This window comes from Canis aureus, chromosome 33, assembly GCF_053574225.1.
Source record: "Canis aureus isolate CA01 chromosome 33, VMU_Caureus_v.1.0, whole genome shotgun sequence".
Lineage (NCBI taxonomy): Eukaryota > Metazoa > Chordata > Mammalia > Carnivora > Canidae > Canis > Canis aureus.
Window position 1 is genome coordinate 38,570,321 of NC_135643.1, and position 26,766 is coordinate 38,597,086.

At 36.6% G+C, this 26,766-nt stretch overlaps 1 protein-coding gene and 1 long non-coding RNA gene across 3 annotated transcripts in view; one reads left to right on the plus strand and one right to left on the minus strand.

The window, feature by feature from the left end:
* The first annotated feature begins 421 nt into the window (after nucleotides 1-421).
* On the plus strand, nucleotides 422-25,848 carry LOC144304034 (uncharacterized). The gene is made up of 3 exons (XR_013371022.1): nucleotides 422-7,410; nucleotides 10,326-10,373; nucleotides 23,806-25,848. It is a non-coding gene; the product is annotated as an uncharacterized LOC144304034 (long non-coding RNA).
* The window catches only part of FABP2 (fatty acid binding protein 2), a 31,677-nt gene continuing 22,656 nt past the window's right edge, over nucleotides 17,746-26,766 (minus strand). Inside the window, exons 2-5 of one of the 2 annotated variants that reach the window (XM_077882467.1) lie at nucleotides 21,652-21,739; nucleotides 20,031-20,203; nucleotides 18,465-18,572; nucleotides 17,746-18,069 (exon numbers count right to left, since the gene is read on the minus strand). In XM_077882467.1, coding sequence (XP_077738593.1) covers nucleotides 18,019-18,069; nucleotides 18,465-18,572; nucleotides 20,031-20,203; nucleotides 21,652-21,718 — 399 coding nt within the window. In that variant the 5' untranslated portion in view covers nucleotides 21,719-21,739 and the 3' untranslated portion in view covers nucleotides 17,746-18,018. Of the gene's footprint in view, nucleotides 18,070-18,464; nucleotides 18,573-20,030; nucleotides 20,204-21,651; nucleotides 21,756-26,766 lie in introns of those variants that run through there. The other variant, XM_077882469.1, reaches the window with a different exon arrangement.

The following is a 26,766-nucleotide window of genomic DNA, read 5'->3' on the forward strand; positions in this document are numbered from 1 at the left end:
CCTAACAGCTATTAGGATAAGGTTATTTACTACTGTCTAGTAAAACCTTATTCGTGAAACCCTCCAGATGTCTATCAATGGGCCATATGTCTGGAGGATGATTGCTAACATATATCCTGGGGGTGGGGGGGGCAAAGGTAAAGGAAGTTTACAAAGGGATTTTTATATGTTAAAGAAGACTTAGAGGATCTTGGAGGCCAGGCTAATGTCAAACTAAAGTTGCCTTTTGCCTTTAGCAAAGTATTAATAGTGAGAGAGTTGAGTTCCTGGAGAAGGTTATTCTGCCTGTCTCAAGTACTTGTTAATGGGCTGTAAATTATAAGGAAGTTTAATTTTTTTCTATATTTCTTTTTCTTTTGTTCTCCACGTCACCAGGATCTCTCAGCTGCAGTGACCCCAGAGTGAGCTGTAGGTGAGGAAAAATTCTTCTCTGTCAACCCTCTTTGGGTCTCCAGCAGGGCCTAAACATTAAACTGACATAAGATAGATTAACTGGACAAAAGCACACAAGGTTTATTAATTTTGGTTTTTAAATGTACACGAGAACCTTCACAAGAGAATGAAGACATGAAGAAGTGACCAGAACAGAAAGCTTACTCCTTTTAGGCGAAGAACCAAATGAGACAAAGGGGTTTGGGCCAGGGTAGTAAATTGTGAAGAAAGACGAGGAAGATAAGCATTCGTGTACCAAGGTTTGTTTGTACAGATTTCTTAGCCTGATTCCCCGTCTCTGGTGATAAGAATGTTTTTCTTCCTCCTGGTAGAGGGAAAGCAGTTTTCACATGGCAGTTTTATCTCCTGTCAGGAGAAATTAAGGAAGGTCAGAGTGCCCCTCTTGCGCCTACTATTTCTCAAGCTCTAACTTAAAATAATCAATATCCCGGAGTAGCATACTTTGAGGTGACATGGCTCTGAACTCTTTAACCCTACTGCCTGGATTTTCCCTGGCTCCAAATTCAAATATTTTCTTCCTTGTCACATTATGAATCTTGAATTATTCAGAAAACACAGGTATATATTAGTGGTTCTTTTAGTGTGATATGAATGAAGATATGACCGTGTACCACTAAATCTTTACAAAACCTCTTTGAAGCTGTAATAATACCATTTTGCAGAATTTGGAAGTGAAATACAAAAGGAGTACATAGCCTAAGGTCATTAAAAAATTATAAGCTTAAAATTGATTCCAAATCCAGCACTTCGAATGCTGTTCTATAGATGCCCCACCCTTGCTTTAATTTGCCTCCAAATCTATTACCCAATAATAGAGCAAAGACAATATACTACCTTAAAGAAAATAGCATTGTCCATTTGCCTTGTAGAATGCAAATGGGAATGAGAAGACCATTACCTGAAAATTAGCTAGGCTGTATGTTGTAGCCCAAATTATAGGCTGGTAGTAGATTGGAAAAGCCCTTATCATAAGTGACATTGAGGCTTTACAAAAATTTTTGGAGGCAAGTAAGCTATTGCCCATACTAATGAAGGAAGCATTTTTCTCAATGGCAAGGTTGAGTCAATTGCTTCTAATTATTGAAATAGGATTGATAAAAATTATTGGAATTATTAGAAGTAGCCTGACATAAACTGAAAAAGTTCTGAAGTGGTTTTAAACTTGTCCTTGGCAAAAAGTTACATCTTGGTACTAGAGAGTCTGATCTCTTGAGTCAGGAAGGTCTGTCACATTTGGGAAAGCAATTAATGCAAACAGGGAGGGATCATTCAGACTAAATTCAATTGAAAGAGCCTGTGACCTCTTCTGGCTTCCTCTCTGTAAAAATTCCAGTAATTCTTGATTATTCCACATGACAGAAATGAATATGGAGTATGTGGTGGAATTTTCTATGTCTTTAAATAAAAAGCAACTTAATTCCTTTTTTAAAAAAGATTTTTTAAAATTTAAATTCAATTTGCCAACATATAACACCCAGTGCTCATCACATCCTGTGCCCTCCTAAAAGCAATTTCAAAGAAAGTACTTTACTGAAATCCAGGTACACTGTTAGGATGTAGGAGCTCAGCATTCCCCACACCCTTAACTCTTCTGCCTGATATGTCCAGTGGAAAAGATGCATCAGAAATCACAAAATGAGTTATTACAGTGCAACCGTCATCCAGCACATTCACAATACTGTCAGTGCAGTTAGTCTGCCTGGAGCTAGGGTAGAGAAGATATTGAATGAGAATGCCATAACAATTAGATCAAAGATAGATATTTTCAGGAAGACTTTCCAAATTTCTGAAGTTCAAGTGCACTAAGTTCTCGAGAGGGAGGTGATAAATTATGCTTTAATCTAAGGTGATAATGCAGGTTTCTTCAGGCAGCTATCTAGTTAAGTATGTCCACATAATAAATGATCCTCATGATCATTCTAGGAATTAAACTAATTTCATAGAGTAACCTCTCCAACAGTAAAAAACTTCACTAATTTTTATCTGAAAACATGGGTTTTTCTTAAGTTATCCTCTTCTTATCTTTATTCCATTTTTGTCTCTTTTCCAGATTGAATGAGTATTCCAATCATCGTGTTGATTGGTACAGCAAGTTATTTCTCTGTCTTCTAGAATTTTATACATTTTTTTTTCTCTTCCATCATCACTGCTATATACCTCTATTATAGTTTCCTTTGAGAATTGTATAGTCATCATAACTAATTGTTATTTGTTGCAGCTTCCCTTTTATCTCCATCTTGGCCTACAGCAGCTGCCATCCATATATCCCACCATTAATCTGTCTCCACCCTCCTCAGCCAACCTCCTGTCTAGCCAGACACCCTTTGCTCCAGCCAGATTGCTGTCTTCCATCTTTCTCATGGAAACTGTATGCCTCTTGGCCCTTGGTGCATATTGTTCTCATTAACCTAATACTTCCCCACCTATCCTAATTCTACCCATCCTTTTTCAACTCAAATGCCAACTTCATAAAGTTTCCCTCTAGAATTCACATTGATTTCTGTTCTCAGTATTTCTAACATACCAATTGTGAAAACTTCACATTTAATTTGTTTCCACCTATTTCATACACCAAGATTTCTTCTTTGGGAGAAAGTTATCTTTTCAGGATCAAGGCAGTGAAGTATTTGCTTCCATACTTTTTTTTTTTTTTAACCTTCTTTTGCATTAGTTATTACCCCCTGCATTGTATAACAGCTACCTATTGATGAGGCTATTTCCTGGGCTGGTCATTTTTCAAAATTTTTCTACCTTCAACTCAAAAAAACACCAAAATTTTCTTGACGTTGTCTGGCACATTTGCTTGCTTTATATAGCACAATGTTATGTAAGTTTTCTTCCATATTAGAGTATTAAGTATCCTTTAGAAGGGAAACTATACTTTTACCATCTTTGCAGCTTCCACAATCCCTCAAACAGTACCTTGAGCATAGAAATAAATATTTATTCATTTATATTTTGTTGTGTTCTGCAACCACTAATACAATCCTGGTCGAAAAATACATGTTGAATGACTTCTCTTGTAACATAATAGTATAATGATACTATTAAGCAATCTCACTACTGATTTACTACTCTCCAGAGGGGATACTTTGTGAGGTCTTTTTGTCTTGTTTTGTTTGTTTTAAAAGATTTTATTTATTTATTTTTTTGATACAGAGAGAGAGTACAAGCAGGAGGAACAGCAGAGGTAGAGGGAGAAGTAGTCTTCCCACAGAGCAGGGTGCCCAATGCAGGGCTCGATCCCAGGACCCTGGAATCATGACGTGAGCCGAAGACAGACGCTTAAACTACTGAGCCATCCAGGCACCCCCGAGGGTTTTTTTCAAGTACTAGTAACAGATATGCACTAACCCATTCCTCCCTTTTGGATTTCTTGTCTTTGATTTCAATAAATACTCCTTGAATGCATTGAAGCACTGTCTGAACAACCATAGTAGGTGGTGCAAGTCACTCAATTCATTAGAAGTACTGACCAAGGACATTTAACACAGCAGTGCGATGTTCAAATACTCTGTCCCAGAGCCCTGAGGTTCTGCATCATGGTTTTGGAGTTAGGAAGGCTAAGCAGGATTGGCTGTTGAACAAACTACCTTCTTCCACCTACACACATGTACATACTGAAACCGTAAAAGCTCAGTATTGTTTATTTAAATTTTAGGATTTTATTTTTTTATTTTTTTTATTTTTATTTATTTATGATAGTCACACAGAGAGAGAGAGAGAGGCAGAGACATAGGCAGAGGGAGAAGCAGGCTCCATGCACTGGGAGCCCGACGTGGGATTCGATCCCGGGTCTCCAGGATCGCGCCCTGGGCCAAAGGCAGGCGCTAAACTGCTGCGCCACCCAGGGTTCCCTAAATTTTAGGATTTTATAAAAGATTTCATTTCGAAATAAAAAAGGAATTCTGCTTTTTAAAGTTTAAAAACAACCTCAATAGAACAAGGCTTAAATTGGTAGGCATAGATGACAAAGATGTTGAAATCTATAATTTTGAAATCTCATTACTCTAATCAACTGAGTGATCAACCTGTTTTTGTTTTTTGAAAGGTGTTGGAAAAGACAGTCATTGAGGGTGGAGATTGAAATATTAGTCACCACATGAAGTCTTCTCTCATAAAATTATATAATAAGCATCTAAAAGAAGACATGATGATATTAATATAGGTGTGAATAGAATAACAATGTTAAGTAAATGATTGCCAAGGTGATAACTTCTATATATAAAATATTAACCAGAATTTAACTTATTTAATAAATGTGAAAAATGTTAACATATTAATATCAATTATCTCTCGAAATGGAATCATAGATAATTTTATTCTTTGTGCCTTTTAGTATTTTCCAGATTTTCTCAATGCAAATGCATTAGAAGTTGGGAGTAATGAGTAAGTTTAAAAATAAGCAAGAGATAGACTAGGCCAAAATTATTATTTAACTGTTTCTAACATCAGGTCATAAGCACCAGGCACATAACTATCAGAGGATTATAATGACTTATAATAGTGCTTTTCAGACTATAGTTCATGGAGTTCTAGGATTCCTCAAGGGCTGACATGAAATGAAAGAGCTAGATGCAGGGAATGAGGCTTCAAACCCCTACTGGAGAAGGTCAGCTTTTATGTTCATATCTATAAATATGTCCTGTTAGAAAACAATTATTTTTTTCTGCTCTAGTGAGAGCTGTGTCAAAAAGTCACCTTGGGAGACCCATGTTCACATTGGTGAAATAGGCTATGCCTAGCATCCAGGAACATTGAAAAATAAGCAGAAACTATTTGAAGCAAATTTGTCAGAACTCTGGGTTATAGTCAAAGGTTTGCAGCAATGAAGCAAATGCTGAATCAAAATGAATCAATATGAAGAAGATTAGTACAGAATTAAAGGGAGAAATAGCCTATTCTACAGTAATAGTTAGAAACTTCCATATGGGATACCTGGGTGGCTCAGCAATTGAGAGCCTGCCTTCAACCAAGGGCATGATCCTGAAGTCCTGGGATCGAGTCCCACATCAGACTCCCTGCATGGAGCCTGCTTCTCCCTCTGCCTGTGTCTCTGCCTCAACCTCTTTCTCTCTGTCTCTCATGAATAAATAAATAAAATCTTAAAAAAAAAAAAAAAAAGAAAGAAACTTCCATACCTTACTTTCAATAATGAGTAAAACATCTAGACAGAAGATCAGTATGAAAATTGAGGTCTTGGGGCTCCTGGATGGCTCAATTGATAAAGCATCTGACTTTTGGTTTCTGCTCAGGTCATGATCTCTGGATCATGAGATCGAGCCCCACGTGCAGAGTCTGAGATACTCTCTCCCTCAGCCCCGCTCCCCACTTATTCTCTCTCTCTCCAAAATAAATGAATGAAATCATTTAAAAATATAAGAAGAAAACAAGGTCTTGAACAACACTATACATCAATTAGACCTAATAGACATATATGGGATACTCCACCCAAAAACTCTAGAATATACTACACCAGTTGGTAACCCAGACAGAGTAAAATAGTGTATTAACTTTAGAAACTGGGAAGAGGGGATCCCTGGGTGGCGCAGCGGTTTGGCGCCTGCCTTTGGCCCAGAGCGCGATCCTGGAGACCCGGGATTGAATCCCACATCGGGCTCCCGGTGCATGGAGCCTGCTTCTCCCTCTGCCTGTGTCTCTGCCTATCTCTGTGTGTGTAACTATCATAAATAAATAAAAAATAAAAAAAAAAAGAAAGAAAGAAACTGGGAAGAATGATTCCATGAAGTTTTCAACATTGCCAAGTCACGAAGCAATCCTACACAAATTCCAGCTCAAAATAAATGAAGAGGCTGTTGCTTGTTTAATAATGTTCATTCAATAGCATTATTCTGCCCTTCCTAAACTAGCAACTTGGAGCTCTCACAGAATGTGCTACTTAGGCTCTTTATATCGCAATCCCAGAGTTCCTAAATGTAACTCCAGGGCTATTTTAGTACTTTCGTGAGTCCAAGGATCCAAACCCAGGGCTCTTACTCTACCAAATATCATATAAGGCATACTTAGAGTGATACATTCCCTCACTTCTTTCAGGTTGTTGCTCAAATATCACCTACTCAGGCTACGTCCTTGAACACCTTATTTAAAATTGTACCCATAGTGTCACCCCTGGCATTCCCCTTCCTTCTTCCTGGCTTTATTTTCTCCATAGCATTTATACCATCTAATGTATCTTGTATTTTGCTTTTCATATCATCTATATCCCCTCCATGAAAACAGGGATCTTTTTGTTTTGTTCTGATCGCTGTTATATCTCTAACAGGTAGGTCAGCACCTGCACATAATAAATGCTCAATAAATATTTGCTGAATGATATTTTGGAAGAAAATTTACCTGCATAAGCACATTAAATTAAATTGAATCTGGACTCTAGGACACATAGACTCTAGAACCAGACTGCATGGGTTCAAATCCTAGTACAGCCACTTACTGGCTGTTGACCTTGGCCAAGTTATATAACCACTCTCTGACTCAGTTTCCTCATCTGTAAAAAGAGGACAGTAATACTAGTTCTTATTGTACAGAGTTGTGATAAGGATTAATGTAAAAAAAAAAAAGGATTAATGTGAGCTGATTTTTATAAAGCACTTTGAACAATACCTACCATAAAATTTTAAACACCATTAGATGTTAACTTGTAGTGGTAGTAAAGACTTGTATTGAACTGCATCTGAATTAGTGCTGTGTTCCATGAATAAAACATTGTTTGTTTATATTTTACAGTTTCCTCTTAGTATTTTGAAACAAATTCGTATTTTGAAGATTTTGTAGGCCCTGGGAACTAGCTTTTTCATGTCTGGTTACAGATGAAAATAAGAATGAAAAGACTCAAGTGGAAATTAGGCGTCCTGGAATTCCAGAAAGGCCATATAATCAGGCATTTTAGGAAAAACATATTCTATGATGAGAAGCCCCCTGGAACACTGTTCTTTATGGGTGACTATTAATTTTCTTCATGTCCCCTAACTTTCTTCATCCTCTGCCACAGCCTTGCTTTCTCTTTTTTTCCAAATGATTCTCAGTAATGTCTGCCTCACCCAACACCCTGAAGGCAGCCCATTGGGCCTCAAGGTCATAGATAGATACCACCTTCACATTAGCTTACACTGAATATAAAAATATAACTCTGTCCCTAAAAAGAGGATGTTATTCTAAGTATTCTGATTCAGATGTAAGATAAACTTGAGAATTTGAATTCATTCGATATTCTTAGTGACCTAAATATCTCTACTAATGGTGTTCATCACTGAACATTTGATTTCTGGAACAGTTACTTTTTAAAATTTGTTTGGTGGGGGGGAGGCTGGGTGGCTCAGTTGGTTAATGTCTGATCAGGGTCATGATCCCAGGGTCTTGGGATTGACCTCACATTGGGCTCTCTGCTCAGTGGGGAGCCTGCTTCTCTCTCTCTTTCTCTCTGTCAAATAAAATATTAAAAATAAAATTTGTGGTTTTTTGTTGAATAAAAAAAAGCTGTAAGAGATTGCTCAGAGGGATAGAAAAGATCTGTCTTTGTTATTACTTTAGTTTGGAAGTTGGAACTGTGGAAGCACTTAATAATTATTGGTTTTAACTGCAAAATATGTTCTCTCTCAAACCATTCTCCATCAACCTTGGGACACTGAAATGCAAAGACCCTGCGTTGAAGTCTTTGAAAGAGTTTATGTCATTGACCAGTAGATGGCAGTCTTATTCAGGGAAAGCAAGTAGCCCACGGTAAAGAAACATTTCATAAATTGAAATATCCATCCACAGTGCTCTTCCTCTCCTACTCCTCCCACTTACTTTCTCCCCCAGTCACCTCTCTTTAGGTTCCAAGGGATCTCTTGCTGCCAGTCTCTATTTTCTCACAGGAAATATGTTTTACACTTATTCATAGTTCATAGGAACAGGGCCAGCCACATAATCTGCGGGGCCCAGTGTAAAATGAAAATGTAGTCTTCTTGTTCAAAATGTATTGAGAGTTTTAAGACCGTAACAGCAGCACGTTAGGCCAAACACAAAGGCCCTTCTGAGCCCACATAGGACACACATGCATGAAGCCAGCTATGCTTTTATGAACTTAAAAGGTATCTTTCTTTGCCCACTCCACCCTCTGTTATTGCAGTGCCATGCTGTCCTGTGACACACACCAAAGGGCTACTTAAAGGAAGAATCACTTAATGTTATGCAGACATCATAGAGTTTTCTTTTCTTTCTTTTTTTTTTTTCTTTTTCTTTTTTTTTTTTTTTTAGGTAGGCTCCACACAACATGGAGCCCAATGCTTAAATTCACAACCCTGAGATCAAGACCTGAGATGAGATCAAGAGCCAGATGCTTAACCAACTGAGCCACCCAGGGGCCCCCAGATATCATAGAATCTTAGTACTGTGAGAGAACTAGAGATAATCTAGTCCGATTGCCTTATTTTAAAGATGACTAAACCAGGGCACCTGGCTGGCTGACTCAGTTGGTAGAGCATGTGACTCTTAGGCATCATGAGTTCAAGCTGCACATTGGGCATAGAGCTTACTTAAAAAAAATAAATAAATAATTGAACTCAATTCTGAAGAGATGAAGTGGTTCACCCAAAGTCCCTAGCTGTGTCAGACTAGAACCAGAACGAAGAGTTCTCACCTGCCAGGCCAACACTCACTCTACCGCATAGGCTTGGTGAGGAATATTTTGAGAAAAGAATTTTCTTGTCTATTCAATCAAGACTACTTTGTTTTGTTTTCTCTACAAGAGAAGGGCACAGGTTCATATTACATATATACATTATACTATATGCTTTGCATCATGTTAGATGTTTTATATATCATGCCTCAATTAAAAACAATCTTAGAAAATCATTACTTTTTTCCTCATTTTTCAAGTAAGAAAAAATGAGGCTCAGAACTTGACTTTTAATAAGTAGGAAGATGAGAGCTGAAGTGCCTCTGTAGGATTCCAAAATCCATTTTCTTTTTACCACATCATTCCTGAGTTCTAGGAATGCTGAGTCAGCCTGCATTTCCTGAATATTGCTCCTAATTTTTGGTCAGCTCTAGATAATCTAAAATAATCTCTTACTAGACTTCTTACGTTCTTCAACTTGACCAAGCTTGGCTGTTGCTTTAGGACTTTTGCTCCAGGATGTTTCCTCCACTTGGGATTCCCCTGGACAATCCATGAAAACAGGAATGCATGTCAGCTAAATAGAGGACCTGATTGTGGGCACTGTAAGGAGATAAGCTTTTTCTCTGAATGAAATGGGAGACACTGCGGTTTTTTGTCAGAGTAACATAATCCGATTTAGATTTTTCTTTTTTTATTATTTTTTAAAGATTTTATTTATGTATGTATTCATGAGAGACACAGAGAGATAGGCAGAGACATAGGAATAGGGAGCCAGCTGCAGGACTTGATCCCAGGACCCTGGGATCACAATCTGCGCCACAAGCAGACACTCAACCACTGAGCCACCCAGGTGCCCATGATTTAGATTTTTAAAGGATCCTTCTGGCTGCATGAAAAACAGACTAAGGGGGTGAGGAAAGGAAAGTAGAGGTTGGGAGACTTTTTAGGGGAATTACATTAATCCATGGGGAAGGCAATCGTGATTCAGACCAAGATTTTAGCAAGTGGAAGTGATGGGAAGGGGTTAGCTTCTGGAGTTATACATGTATTTAAGTATTATATATTTAACTTTGTGTTATGGAGAATTTCAAATATGTACAAACATAGAAAAGTATAATGAATTCCCCTGTTCCTAGTGCACCCAATGAAACTATCATGTGTTAGGTACTTTTCAACAGCTGTAACAATTGTTAACTTGTAACCAATCTTGTTTCACATATTACACCCTCCTAACCTGACTCCCCACCCCTAGATTGAAGAAAAAGCAAATTGAAGCAAATCCCAGATACGTATTTCATGTGTAAGTATTTCCGCTTTTACTATTTCAACTACTTCTGACTGTCCTTTTTGCTTTCTGTTTGCTCATTCTTTTGGATCCTCATGACTTTTATTTACTGTCTGCCCTCTTTGTCATCTTTAAACCTTTTTCATTCCTACCAATTACAAATTTTATATTTCTCAAATTCAAACTTCCTAAAGAGAAGTCCGTCCGTCTTTCCTTCCTCCCTCCCTCCCTCCCTTCCTTCCTTCCTTCCTTCCTTGGTGTAAGTTCTATGACCAGAAATGGGACTTGAATTCACAACCTCAAGATCAAGAGTTGCGGGATCCCTGGGTGGCGCAGCGGTTTGGCGCCTGCCTTTGGCCCAGGGCGCGATCCTGGAGACCCGGGATCGAATCCCACGTCGGGCTCCCGGTGCATGGAGCCTGCTTCTCCCTCTGCCTGTGTCTCTGCCTCTCCCTCTCTCTCTGTGACTATCCTAAATAAATAAATAAAATATTAAAAAAAAAAAAAAAAAGATCAAGAGTTGCATGCACTACTGACTGAACCAGCCAGGCGTCCCAAGAGAGATTCTTCTAGGTTCAGTTAGTTGAAGTGTTCTCTCTGCACAGAGGTTATAAACTGGCCAAATTATGATAGATTGGCTGTTCTTGAGTCTGGCACCCTCCCTCGGTCAGTCAGGTTGACATAACATTAAGGTCAGGTTTTCAAAGAGGGTTGATGGCAATGGCACTCCATTAGCAAATGACAGGTGGATCTCTAATACTAATAAATAGTGGAAATGTAATACTGGAAAGGATATAAATTGTGGAAAATGTGAACCTGCAGTAAAGCTGGAAATCAGTAAGTACCTAACCACTTAATTGCCATTATTTTACTGTCTGACTTGACTCATTTTGAGTGCTATTCTTGGGTGCCACTAAGGAATGAAGGGGCATTTTTTTCTTGAGGTGTTTTGTTTATAACAAGCTGGGTAATAGTGTAGATCATAATGTACTGGATTGAAAGTCAAAAGGTACATTTAATTCCTCCGTTCATTATGGACTCTGTACAACATTAGACAAGCTAATAAACTTCTTTATGCCTTAGCTTCTCCACTTTCAAATGAGATTAATGCCTGCCTTTTTTCTATTTCACATATGTAGAGAAGATTAGAGATAAAAGTACTTTGAACTTTTATTTTTTTAAAAAAGTGAAACTCTAAGTAATTACCATTTTCTATGTATAGTCTTTAATGCAGTTATAAAATGAACAGTGGGGGGCAGCCCAGGTGGCTTAGCGGTTTAGCGCTGCCTTCAGCCCAGGGCCTGATCCTGGAGACCCCAGATCAAGTCCCACGTCGGGCTCCCTGCATGGAGCCTGCTTCTCCCTCTGCCTGTGTCTCTGCCTCTCTCTCTCTCTCATAAATAAATAAATAAATCTTTAAAAAAAATAAAATAAAATCTTAAAAAAATAAACATGGATTTAAGTTCTTACTTTTGCAAAAGATTGCATATTCTCTAATCATTTTCTTTTCATCATGTACTCAACTGTTTTCCTTCCCACACTGTAATGTATCTGCCATATGTATGTAACACTTAGAACAGTGCCTGATACTTGGTAAGAACTATGTAAATGTTAGCTGCTACCTTCATATGAAAAAGAATTATTTAAAACAAAAGTTCATAGAGTTAAATGCTAAAAACGTTGATTCCCCTCTCCACCCCTTAATACCCATCTTTTTAGAATGTAGTTGCCTGAAGTATGTAACTTAGCACACTGTGTGAGAATATGAGGAAATGAAACTTTTGGGGGCCCTAGCCAAACATCAGAATCAGTGTTTATGGGGAAAAAAAGGAGAGGGGGGTAGCAGTTGAAAGTGATATTTTGGTATCTGATAGTCCGGCTGTTCTCAAAGACTGGTTAGCAGACCTGCTGCAGCAGAGCCACTTGGGAGCTCTCTGAAATCTCTGGTTCTATTTTCAGAGATTGTGTCTAGTAGGTTAACAGTAGAGAGCAAGAAAACAAAAAAATTTAAGTTTCTCCAGTGGTCCTGAGTCTCAGCCAGGTCTGGGAATCACTAGTGTAGAAAAATACAATAGAATTCTTTAACTTAGTACATTGTTTGTTTATTTCCCATAATTTTATTCCGAGTGGTATTTATGGGGAAGTATACATATCTACATCCAGAGAAGGGGACCAGGAGGATAAGTGTCAAAATCAAAATAGCGATTATCTCTGGATTGTAGGTTATGGAAATATTTATTTTGTGATTGCTTTTCTTATTTCTAAGTTCTGGTTGAAGATGTATTGTTTTTATAATAATGTTTCTAAGGAAGATATTTACAACCAGTGCAAGATTTATTTTTATTGAAGTATAATTGGCATACAGTATCCTATTAATTTAAAGTATGTATCGTAGTGATTCCATATTTTTTATACACTATGAAATGGCCCCCTGGGTCACCCGGGACACCTGGGTGGCTCAGCGGCTGAACGCCTGCCTTCCGCCCAGGGCATGATCCTGGAGTCCTGGATCGAGTACCACATCGGGCTCCCTGTGAGGAGCCTGCTTCTTCCTCTGCTTATGTCTCTGCCTCTCTCTGTGTCTCTCCTGAATAAATAAATAAAATCTTAAAAAAAAAAAAAAAAGAAAAAGAAATGATCCCCATAGTAAGTCTAGTTACTGTCACCATACAAAGTTAATACAGTATTATTGGCTATATTCTCTTTGTGTATGTTACATTCCTATGACATTTATTTTATAACTGGAAGTTTGTACCTCCTAATTCCTTTTACTTATTTTGCCCACCCCTCAACATCTCTCCCAACTCTGGTAAACAACAGTTTATTTTTTATTATTTATGACTATTTCTGTTTTATGTTTGTTTTATTTCTTAGGTTCTACATAATAAGTGAAATGATGCGGTATTTGTCTTTCTCCGTATGACTTATTTCATTTAGCATAATACCCTCTACATCCATCCATGTCACAAATTATAAAATTTTATTCTTTTTATAGTTGAGTAATATTCCACTGCGTGTGTGTGTGCGTGTGTGTACACCACATCTTATTTATCCATTCATCTATTGATAGTTTCCATATATTGCTTATTGTAAATAATGCTGCAGTGAATGTGGAGGTGCATATATCCCCTCACATTGGTGTTTTTGTTTTCTTTGGATAAACCAAGAAGAGGAATTGTTGAATCATATGGTAGTTCTATTTTAAATTTTGGAGGGGAACCTCCACGCTCTTTGCTACAGTAGCTGCTCCAGTTTACATTCCTACCAACAGTGTATGTGGGTTCCCTATAGCTTTGCTAACATTTATTTTTTGTGTTTTTAATAATTACCAATCTGACAGATGTGAGGTAAAGTTGTGGTTTTGATCTACAGTTCTCTGATTTGCATTTCCCTGATGTTGAACATCTTTTTATGTGCCTATTTACCATCTGTAAGTCTTCCTCAGAAAAATGTCTATTCAGTTTCTCTGCTCAATTTTAAATCAGGTTGTTTGGGTTTTTTTTTTTATATTAAGTTGTGTAAATTATATGTATTTTGAATGTTAACCCCATATCAGATGTATGATTTACAGATATCTTCTCCCAGTCAATAGGTTGCATTTTCATATTGTTGACAGTTTCCTTCTTTGTGCAAAAGCTTTTTGCTTTGATGTAACCCTATTTATTTATTTTAGCTTTTGTTGCTTTTGCCTGAGGAGACTAGTTCAAAAAAATATTTCTCAGACCAATGTCAAAGGGTTTCCAGCCTATGTTTTCTTTCTTTCTACGTTTATGGTTTCAAATCTTGCATTGAAGTCTTTAATACGTGAGATAGTGGTCCAGTTTCATTCTTTTGCATGTACCTATCCAGTTTTCTCAACAGCATTTATTGAAGAGGATGTCTTTTCCCCATTGTGTGTTCTTGCCCACTTTCTCATAGATTAATTGACCATATACACATGGGTTTATTTCTGGGCTCTCTATTCTATTCCATTAATCTATGTGTCTGTTCTTATGTCAGTACCCTACTGTTTTGATTACTATAGCTTTGTAGTATAGTATGAAATCAGGGAGCATGATACCTCCAGCTTTGTTCTCCTTTCTCAAGACTGCTTTGGTTATTTGGGGTTTTGTCATTTCAAATAAACTTTAGAATTTTTTTGTTTTTGTTTTTGTTCTAGGAAAAATGAACTTGCTATTTTGATGGGTATTGCTTTGGATCTGTAAATTTCTTTGAGTAGTATGGACATTTAAACAATATTAATTCTTCCAATCTATGAGCACTGTATATTTTTCCATTTGCATGTTTCAGCTTCAATTTCTTTCATCAGTGTTTTACAGTTTTCAGTGATATATGCCTATAATTTTCTTCTTTTCTTGTGTCTGGTTCTGGTATTGGGTAATGCTGCCCTTGGAAAATGAGTTTGGAAGCACTCCTTCCTCTTCAATTGTTTTGGAATAATTTGAGAAGGATAGGTACTAACTCTTTTTAAAATGTTTGGTAGAACTCACCTGTAATGACATCTGGTCCTGGACTTTTGTTTGTTGGGAGTTTTAAAATTACTGAATCAATTTCATTACTTGTAACCAGTCTCCTCAGGTTTTCTTTGTCTTTATGATTTGGTGTTACAAGGTTGTGTGTTTCAAGGAATTTGTTAATTTCTTCTAGGTTTTCCATTTTATTGGTGTATAATTGTTCATAGTAGTCTCTTGTGACCATTTATATTTCTGTGGTGTCAGTTGTAATTTCTATTTTCTGATTTTATTTGGGCCCTCTGTGTTTTTTCTTGATGAGACTGGCTAGAGAGTTATTGATTTTGTTTATCTTTTCAAAAAAACTAGCTTTTAGTTTCATTGATCTTTTCTATTTGTTTTGTTTCTATTTAATTTATTTCCACTCTGGTCTTTTATTATTTCCTTCTTTCTACTAACTTTGTGCTTTGTTTGTTATCTTTCTTCGTTTTTCTAGTTTCTGGTGTAAAGTTAGATAGTTTATTTGGGATTATTTTGTTTATTTCTTGAGGTAGGCCTGTATTGCTATGAACTTCCTTCTTAGAACTGCTTTTTGCTGTGTCCCATAGATTTTGAAACATTGTGTTTCCGTTTTCAAGGTGTTTTTTTATTCCATTTATTTTCTTCATTGACCCACTGATTGTTTGGTAGCATGCTGTTTGGTCTCCACATGTTTGTGTCTTTTCCAGTTTTCTTCTGGTAATTGAAGAAATTACATGCTGTGGCCAGGAAAGATGCTTGCCACAATTTTAATCTTCTTGATTTTATTGAGATGTATTTTTTTGTGGCCTAACATGTGGTCAATCCTGGAGAATATTCCATGTACACCTGAAAAGAATGTATATTCTCTAGTTTTTAGATGAAGTGTTCTGTGTAAAACTATGTCCTTCTCATCTAGTGTATTGTTTTAAGTCACTCTTTCCTTATTTTTATTTTTTTTATTTTTTGGCCTGGGTGATCTATGTATTGATGATGTAAATAGGGTGTTAAAGTTCCCTACTATTATTGTATTACTGTCAATTTCTCTGTTGCTTTATATATTTAGGTGCTCCTATGTTGGGTGCATTAATATCTACAAATTAATTGATTTTTGGATTGACCCCTTTGTCATAATGTCCTTCTTTGTCTTTTGTGACTATGTTTGTTTTATTTTATTTTTAAATTTTTATTTATTTATGATAGTCACAGAGAGAGAGAGAGGCAGAGACATAGGCAGAGGGAGAAGCAGGCACCATGCACCGGTAGCCCAACATGGGATTAGATCCCGGGTCTCCAGGATTTCGCCCTGGGCCAAAGGCAGGCGCTAAACCGCTACGCCACCCAGGGATCCCATGTTTTAAAGCTGATTTTATCTGAGTATTGCTACTCTAGCTTTTTTTCATTTCCATTTACATGGAATATCTTTTTCCATCTCTTCTATCTTTACTTTCAGTCTCTGTGTGTCTTAGATCTGAAGTGAGTCTCTTGTAGACATCATATTGGTAGTCTTCTATTTTTATCCATCCAGCCAACCTATATCTTTTTATTGGAGCATTTAGTCCATATTTATTTATTTATTTTAAAGATTTTATTTATTTATTCATGAGCGACACAGAGAGAGAGAGAGAGGCAGAGACATAGGCAGAGGGAGAAACAGGCTCCATGCAGGAAGCCGATGCGGGACTCAATCCCAGGACTCCAGGATCACGCCGTGGGCCAAAGGCAGGCGCTAAACCACTGAGCCACCCAGGGATCTCATCCATTTATATTTAAAGTAATTATTGGTAGGTATGTACTTATTGCCATTTTGTTATTTGTTTTCTGGTTGTTTTTGTAGTTCTTCTTTGTTTACTTCTTCCACTCTTTGCCTTCTCCCCTATAGTATGACAGTTTTCTTTAGTGTTAAGTTTGGATTCTTTTCTCTCTCTCTCTCTTTTTCTTTTTTTTTTTTCTTTTCTTTATTCTTTTTTTTGTTGTTGTTGTTATCTGTTACAAGTTTTAGGCTTGTGGTTACCATGAGTTTTATCTATGTTGATCTATTTATACAGCAGTTTATTTTAAGCTGATAGTTGCTCAAGTTCCAGTGAATCTAAAAGCACTACATATTTGGGATACCTGAGTGGTTCAGTGGTTGAGCGTCTGCCTTTTGGCTCAGGTTGTAATCCCAGGATCCTGGGATCGAGTCCTGCATTGGGCTACCCACAGGGAGCCTGCTTCTCTCTCTGCCTATGTCTCTGCCTCTCTCTGTGTCTCTCTCATGAATAAATAAATAAATAAAATCTTGTAAATAAATAAATAAATAAATAAATAAATGCACTGCATGTTTAACCTCTCTCCATGTTTTTGAGGTCAGATTTTTTTTTTTTGATGTCAGATTTTATTATCTTTTTATTTTGTATATTTTTAACTACTTAGATAGTTATAGTTATTTTTACTATTTTTGGTTTTTAACTTTCATACTAGCTTCTAAGTGGCTGATCCACTATCTTGAACATATATTTGTTTTACTAGTGAGATTTTTTTCTTTTATATGTTTTCTTATTTCTAGTTATGACATTTTCCTTTCCAATTAAAGAAGATCCTTTAACAGTTCTTGTAAGGCTGGTTTTAGTGGTGATGAACTCCTTTAGTTTTTGCTTATCTGGGAAACTCTTTATCTCACCTTTAATTCTGAATGATAACCTCGTGGGGAAGAGTGTTCTTGGTTGTTAAGTTTTTCCCTTTCAGCACTTTAAGTATATCCTGCGACTTTCTTTTGGCCTGCAGTTTCTGCTGAAAGTCATGACCAGTGTAAGATTTTAAAGACTGCCTCCCATGCTGTTTATCTTTTTAGTTTATCAAATGTGAAAAGAAAAACAACAGCCATATCGTTAATCAATATATATGTCATATAGTTATTTTTTTAAAGGAGAAGCTACTTATAAGGCAATGTGGAAACAGAGTTTATTCATCTGTTATTAAAAATGTTACACATTCCTTTAGAACACCAATAGAGCAATAAATGTACATTTTAGAGAATGTAAAACAAATTAAATCGTAATTAGTTTTTACTTCTTTTGCCTTGGCAAGACTGGAAGTATGAGTCACTGGTTATGTTTACAAAAGGACTAATCAGGAAGGGAAAAACAGTTTTGGTATAATATAGATTTTCCATTCAATTTGTGTTCTGGGCTGTGCTCCAAGAACAAAGCTCATTCCTTTTTGAAGATCCTCTTGGCTTCTACTCCTTCATATGTGTAAGTCTGAAAGGTGTTAACAAACATAGAAGAATTTGTCATAAGATTTAAGGTTCAATTAAGGAAAATATTAGTATTAGTATAGCTTTGAAATGATATAGTATTTTTTTCTTAGTCTTGATAGCAACATTTTATACAGATACAGGATATACCACTTAAAAACATGGTTTTTGGTTTTTAGTCACATATTTTTAGTTAAAATTGTCATTGATATATTTTACATCTATATAAGTTCTCTTCAAGAAATAGGCAATAGAAAATACCTATCTTTTAAAAATAAGATTTATGAGAAAGGTAATACTTTATTTGTTAAAGGTATAACTCAGCAATCAAAATACAAAATAATTATTATGTAATTACTTTTGTCTTTAAAAAATAGCTATAATCTTTTTATAACTCACCTGCACAAGTTCACCACCTATAATTTCTCGGATAGCATTCAGTTCATTTCCATTGTCTACCCGTTTGAATTTTCCAACAAGTTTATTTCCCTCTAAGTTCCAAGTACCCTATAAATGTAAAATTAAAAAAAAAATCATACCAAATAGCTTTTTTTAGAGTCTTACATATGAAAAAAAATAGAGTCTTCCATATGTCAAACACTGTTCTGCGTTTTATAGGTCTACTTCTCAGTCTTCACAATGACCTTATAAAGTGGATATCACTATCTCCGTTTTATGGTTGAGAAAACTGAGACATAGTAGTTCACTTAAAGTCACAGAGCCAGGATTGAACCTAGGCTTTTGGGGCTCTAGAGTACATGCTGGTAACCATTACGCTAGTCTCACTCGTTTCCAAATGCTAAATATTAAGGTAGATGAGCAATGCCTCCCTTTTCTAAATCTTTCATGTTAAAAGAGTGTCCTAAATTTAGTCATGGCTCAACTTAGTTTCATAAAGAGCCTAACAACTTTCTATATGTTTTAATTTTATTATTGTTGTAATAATTTAAAAAGTCCGGGTGCCTGGCTGGCCCAGTCAGTGGAGTGTGCAACTTTTGATCTTAAGGTTATAGGTTTGAGCCCCATGTTGGGTGTAGAGATTGCTTACAAATAAAATCTTCAAAAATAAATAAATAAATAAATGGCCACAATTGATCAAATATTTGACAATTTGTCATTACAAACATATAATTTAACTAGAATATCCTGAGGACAAAAAAGATTTTAAAAAGCCAGTTGAAAAACATCACTACCTAAAATTTCTTGTCTTAAACATTAAAAGGTATATTCCCGGGACACCAGGGTGGCTCAGCGGTTTAGCGCCTGCTTTCACACCCAGCACGGGATCCCAGGGTCCCAGGATTGAGTCCCACATCAGGCTCCCTGCATAGATGGAATCTGCTTCTCCCTCTGCCTGTGTCTCAGCCTCACTCTCTCTCTGTCTCTCATGAATAAATAAATAGAATCTTAAAAAAAAGGGGGGGTAGTGCAAAGGGGCTTCTGACTTCCAGGACACAAATGCAAATATCACCTTCCAATAAATAAATAGATAGATAGATAGATAGATAGATAGATAGATAGATAGATAGTATATTCCCAATAACCTACAATGTAGCATCAGATTTTTCCATTTGGCCACTCATTCATTAACTAATTTATTCATTTATTTTATTATTTCAGTGTATTTATTAATGACTATTATGTTTTAGATAAATCTAAAAGCTTTTGTTGCTATCATGTAAGTTAAGTTGAAAATACTGAGCTTTAGTTTTCTTTATAAATAATAGGTCTATACTTAATTTTCTGAAGGATGTTTTTCTAATTCTTATTCATACAGATATGAAAATAAAAATATTAGATTTAAATATCCTACCAATTTGTGCGGCATGTAATGTGGATAGACTCTATTGACTGCTTCAGTAAATGAAGGAGGCTTAACATTAAATCTATCCAGGGACAGAAACATACTATTTTAGTATCATGTAGATAAATCAAGAATACATTGCTTGTAAAAAAGTTTCTTACAGTGAGTTCAGTTCCATCTGCTAGACTGTAATTAAAAGTGACACCAAGCTCAAAAACAATTTCAATGGTACGAAAAGTGCTTGATTCCTTGACGGTGAATTTATTTCCTTCTTGTGTAATTGTCAGTTTCAAATTGTCATGAGTTGCAAGCTTCCTTTTCACCACATTAATACCTGCAAAGCAAAAGATGTTGGAGAAAATAAAGTCAAAATGCCATAGAAAGTGTTTATTTCAAAAAGTTCTATTTTATTTGTTTATGTATATTTTGAGGGTGGGAAGGAAAACCTGATAGCATTGCCTTTGCACAAGAGCATTCAGATTGCCTGTTGCAAAAAAATTTCAAGCTTAGTCAAATCAAGACTAGTGATTCAAACTATCTTTCCAAAACTTATGAAAAATTAAATGAAAAACAGAATTGAATCTTGAATTGAGTAATTTTAATACAATTATCAAACTTTTTGCTTCAATGTTAAGTAAACTAAGTTCCAGAAATGTAGAACATAGGATTTAATTTATTAATATATTTATAAGGAACTTTAATTCTGCATAAACAGTATTTTTTAAACTTTTTTTGACTTTTCATAATGGCTTTATTTATTTTTTTCCATAATGGCTTTAAAATTTTGAACTTAATAATTCTCTTTGCTTTGTGTTTCATTTCTCTCACAAAAACGAGAAAATTGGCAAAGATTTCAGTGAAATTTATTATTGTAAGAATGTACAAATCCCATAAATTTCAACATGGAATTCTGGAACTATAAGATATAATTGATGCAAATTTTGTTTTTGGGGAATGACTCCAATTTGTTTGCACATCCTGTGCAGTGTATGAGCTGCCAGGGTATTAGAATAGCTATTAAAGTTAGTTAAATTATTATTAATTTTTAAATATTTATTCATGAGAGACACAGAGAGAGAGAGAGAGAGAAAGGCAGAGACACAGGCAGAGAGAGAAGCAGGCTCCATGCAGGGAGCCTGATGTGGGACTTGATCCTGGGTCTCTAGGATCATGCCCTGGGCTGAAGGCAAATGCCGAACCCTGAGCCACCCAGGCGTCCCAAGTTAGTTAAATTAAAACCCACAGAGAAACCACATGGAAACATAAGATTATTCCCCAAATTTTGTATGTCGGAGGAAATGAGAATTAAGTCCAATTTATTTAGAACTGCCAATTATTATAGAACTTTTTTCCATTACTCTACTATATGATCTTTGTTTTTCCACCCTCTAGTTTTCCATCCTCAAAGTTTTGAAGTTTTCATAATGCACTTCCATATTATAGAGTTTTGAATTTTTCATTATGCACTTCCAGGTTTTGCTCTCTAAACCAAAAAAATACCAGTTTTCAATGATATAGGCACAAACAGCAGTTGAAGAATGAAACATACCTGGATCTTTTCTGTTTCAGAGAACTCAAAGAATCTTTTCTCCCACTACAAAGACTAGGTAGTTTTACTAATATAAGAAGTAAGAATATTATTTTCCCTACTCTGAGCCATCACACATCCTGGATCCTCACCATCAGAACAGGAACCATTCCCTAAACCCTGAGGTTTAGAAGGAATTAGAAAAATGTCTGTAAGGAACAAAATAACAAGCCACTAAAGAAATAAGCCCTTACCCATTTTTTCCATGAACTTGTCATAGTTCTCATTCCGGTCTATCTTCCAAGTACCATCAAAAGCCATGATCTCCAGTTGAGTCAGCCTCTAAGCAATCAGAGATTCAGGTCTGTCCTTAGGAGACAATTTATTCTATTTTCTTATCTTAGAACCTACTTCATACTGTGATGTGGAAGTTTAAAGTTTAAAAGGTCACCTAACTACACTAATGCCCAGCCATTGTAGTTTATCTTTCTATAAATTTCTTAGTTCCTCTCCTGAAATTCAACTGAATTGCAGTTGACCCTTGAACAACATGGGTTTGAAGTGCATGGATCCACATATATATGGATTTTTTTTCAATATATACAATACAATATTGTAAATGTATTTGCTCTTCCTTATTTTTTAAATATTTTCTCTAGCTTACTTTACTGTAAGAATACAGTATGTAATACATATAACATACAAAATATGTAGGAGTTTTTTGTTTTTTAAAAAGATTTTATTTATTTATTCATGAGGGACACAGAGGCAGAGACATAGGCAGAGGGAAGAGCAGGCTTCCCATGGGGAGCCCGATGAGGGACTTGATCCTAGGACCCCAGGAACAAGACCTGAGCCAAAGGCAGACGTTCAACCACTGAGCCACTCAGGTGCCCAAAATATGTGTTAATTGACTGTCTATGTTACCAGTAAGACTTCTGGTCAACAGTGGACTATTTAAGTTTTTGAGAAGTCAAAAGTTATATAAGGATTTTTGACTGCATGGGGGGGTTGATGCCCCTGATCCCCATGTTGTTCAGGAATCTACTATAAAACATGATAAACAATACTTATTCTGTCTCCAACTACAATTTGTGAGTACATTTATTTCAAGAACTAGAATGTATACTCTGAAAATAAAATTTTCTGCTTACAAGTTCAAAGTGCACACTACATTGGAGGTAACACAATTTAGAACATATATCAAATAACATCTGGTATATGAGACTATTAATGACCTATCCCTTTTTTACAATAGCAATTACCTTGTAAAGTTAGATTTTATGACCAAATATAAATAAAAAGTTAAAGTTAATACAATATTCAGACTGAAGATTTATTCATGTTGCTAATATGTTCTTTTGCATTGTGTTTTAGGTTGCCAGGAGTTTGGTAAATATCCAGGTACCTGGTACAGTGCATGGCACATAGTAGATACTCAGTAGGTTTTTACTTTGGTCTTGAATGGTGATAGGCCTCTGAGAAAAATTTTAAGATGTAGAAGTGTAGTTAGATAACCCGAAAACTTCCATAGGAGAATCAGTTTTAAACATCTGCCATGTACAGAGAAAACCAAAATCAGATGTCAGCTATGTCATTAATTAAAACTATTCCTTTGTTTTGCTCTTATTCCCTCTCATCTCCAATCCTGGTACAATCAGAAACTAAAACTCAATATGTATATGGGACAAGAAGATAAAAAGACAAGAAGATCACATGTCTCTCCTTTCCCCCACTGCAGGCTTTGAGCCTGGAGCAGGATTGAGCTGGTGGAGGAAACACATTAAATTACTCTGAAGTGTAGAGTTTTGATTATTAACTAGTTGGAACATATAATTTCTAAAAAGAGACAGTTATTGTGAATAAATGTGACCAGGGAAACTCTTATCAACTAAAGGTCATTAGAGAAGCAAAAGAGCATGCCGAAAATTTTATTCAGGGTTGGAGGAAGGATGTATCTAACATGTGAATAGAAAATTGGGGAATAGAATTAAGTTTTTAATTTCTGTTTTAAGTAGGCTCTATGCCCAGCATGGAACCCAACACAGGGTTGAACTCACAACCCTGAGATAAAGACCAAAATGAGATAAAGAGTCAGACACTTAACCAACCAAGCCACACAGGCACCCTTAGTTTTTTTTTATTTGATTGCATCCATTGGGCACTTTTTCAGTGGAGTTGCCCACTTATTATTTTATCAAGTAAGTGCTTTAAAAAGCAAATGACCTTCTGTTAGCTCCATTATTTCATTAATGGGGAAAAATACATCAGAACATAGAGAATGGGACAGGGAGAGGGATATTGGGAGAGAGAGAATGCAATTTTAGAATAATAGAAGTCCTTTACATTTGTAGCTAACCTTATGAAAAAAAAATTACTTGTCATTGTTTTTCTCCCTTTTGTCAAAGGTAATGAAAACTTCATCATTTGGAACCATCATCGTAGTATACTTTCAACTTGAGAAGAGTAGAAAAGTTCATGGTTACCCTAAAGTCAAGGACTGGTCTCTTAGGTAATCAATCCACTACTTATGGTTTATTTGTGAATTTAGAAGGCCATGAATAATGGATCCAATATTTCTTTCTAGATTAGAAAAATAGTTATATCTGGTCACTGGAATAGAAATGTGGTACAGTAAAATGAAGATGTAGTTTAGAAACAAAAAGACTTAAGTTTCTTTTTTTTTTTTTTTTTTAAGACTTAAGTTTCAATACTGCCTACAGCATCCATTACTGTACAGGAACTTGGTGAGATTGCTCTATTTCTCTGAGTCTCAGTTTCCTCAGGTATAAAATGAAGAAAATAATAAAATCTAATACATAGGGTTTATTAACAAATTATATAAAGCACACATCTGAGCAAGACTTCAAGTAGACATCAAGTCCTCAGTAAATCTTTCTCCCTTCATTCTCTGAGAAAGAAACTCCAACAGTCATAATAAACTTTGAGATAGATGCTAGGTCCAAGCCACTTTAATTTTTTATAAATAAAATCCCTGTCTTTCTGATGTTTATTAGAAAGTCATCTAATAGTTGTTTGGGTATTTCATGACTTATACTCATGATTAACTTGGGACTGGGTATGACTTGGATTTGCCTGTTATGGATATAGCATGATGCTTTGGTCCCTCTAGGAATGTATCTATCTACCCTGTAATCTCATGACTGAAATAAAAGTGCCTGCCCCAGTTAATAAGGTGGGGAGTGTTGTGCCCAAGATTGCGAATCCTAGAAACCACCAAGGAGCCGACACGGATGCAAACACACGAGGGTTTATTTACAAGCTCGAGCTTGGGTCCAAGTATAACCCGACACAGCAGAGCAGGGACTTGGACCCCAAGACTAAGAGGCGTAGCAGCTTTATAGGGGCCAGTGGCCAATGGGATACGCAGAAAGTTGCACAGTCTTGTCGGTCCACATGCAGGTGGCCAATTGAATTACATTTTACCCTAAAGTATCCATTTGAATTGGCCTATCACTGAGCCAATTTCCGATTAGGGTGTGCCCAGCGGCTTGACTAAGGTGGGGCAGCGCCTTAAGCAATAAGGTCATGTAGGGGCCATACAGGAGGCGGTGGGTGCAGCACAAAATTAGTCCTGCTCTGCTTGTCCAGGGATAGGGGATTTTTGTCAAATTTCCTGGGTCCCACAGGGAGGAAGAAACAAGAATGGCTTAAGTCAATTGGAGAAAGACAATTACAGTATGGTTTCACTCATATGTGGAATATAAGAAACAGCACAGAGGATCATAGAGGAAGGGAGGGAAAATTGAGTGGGAAGAAATCAGAGGAGACAAACCATGTGAGACTCAACTCTGGGAAACAACTAAGAGTTGCTAGAGGGGATGTGGGGGGTGGATGGGTAATTGGGTGATGGATATTAAGGAGGGCACAAGATGTGATGAGTACTGGGTTTTTTTATACGCAACTGATAAATTATTGAACACTACATCTGAAACTAATGATGTACTATATGTTGGTTAATTGAATTTAAGTTAAAAAAACATAAAAGAATGGCTTCTTGCGCTTGTTCACCTAATAGTGTCTTCTGCCCTACGACCCAGCAATTGCACTGTTGGGGATTTACCCCAAAGATACAGATGCAATGAAACGCCGGGACACCTGCACCCCGATGTTTCTAGCAGCAATGGCCACGATAGCCAAACTGTGGAAGGAGCCTCGGTGTCCAACGAAAGATGAATGGATAAAGAAGATGTGGTTTATGTATACAATGGAATATTACTCAGCCATTAGAAATGACAAATACCCACCATTTGCTTCAACTGAACTGAAGTGTATTATGCTGAGTGAAATAAGTCAGTTGGAGAAGGACAAACATTATATGTTCTCATTCATTTGGGGAATATAAATAATAGTGAAAGGGAATAGAAGGGAAGGGAGAAGAAATGGGTAGGAAATATCAGAAAGGGAGACAGAACATAAAGACTCCTAATTCTGGGAAACGAACTAGGGGTGGTGGAAGGGGAGGAGGGCGGGAGGGTGTGGGTGAATGGATGATGGGCGCTGAGGGGGGCACTTGACGGGATGAGCACTGGGTGTTATTCTGTATGTTGGCAAATAGAACACCAATAAAAAATAAATTTATTATTAATAAAAAACAATAGTGTCTTCTAAACTTAGTCTTGTCTCCTGGCCACCTTGAGTTTCCTAGGAGGAACAGGATGGGATCAGGTAAGTAAATAGCACTTGGACTCATGCCACCCTACTAACAGAATGGACATGTTAAATTTTTCAGCTTCCATTTATCAGTGGCAGTCCCTGTTGTCTTTGGAGTGGCATCATTGGATTTTTCAAATGACTAGATCAAATTTTTAACATTATACTTTTCCTTTTTCAGCTTCCCAACTCTGTAGCTTCTCAATTCTTATCACTCACCTGGACCCCACCTAGAAAAAATTATACAGAACCTATGGACCAAATTCCCTATAGACAAAGTTCCCCACAGACCTCTCCTACTGATGATACAATTGAACCACCCAGCTGAGGGCCGACACAGTTCTTTCTTTTCTTTTTCTGATAAAGCTAGAAGACTTAGGGTCCTGCAGTTGGGAGAGTGGGTGGATCAGGTACATGTGTGCATGTGGGTGCAGATGCTCTTTCTCTGGTCTTGTAGTCCATGTTAACCACTGAGTAGTATGGAAGAAGTGGAAATCAGCAGAAGCTCCTGGTGATCCTTATCCCTTTGCTGCAGGGGATTGTACAACCTAAATTCATAACATGGCTTATGAGGCCTTTACTCTTATTGCCTGTCTCTTGCCATTCCTTACTATATCCAAAGGTCTGAACACACTTAACTTCTTTCAATCTCTGGTCACTTGAATGTGGATTCTTTCTGTTGTGTCAGGTCCCAG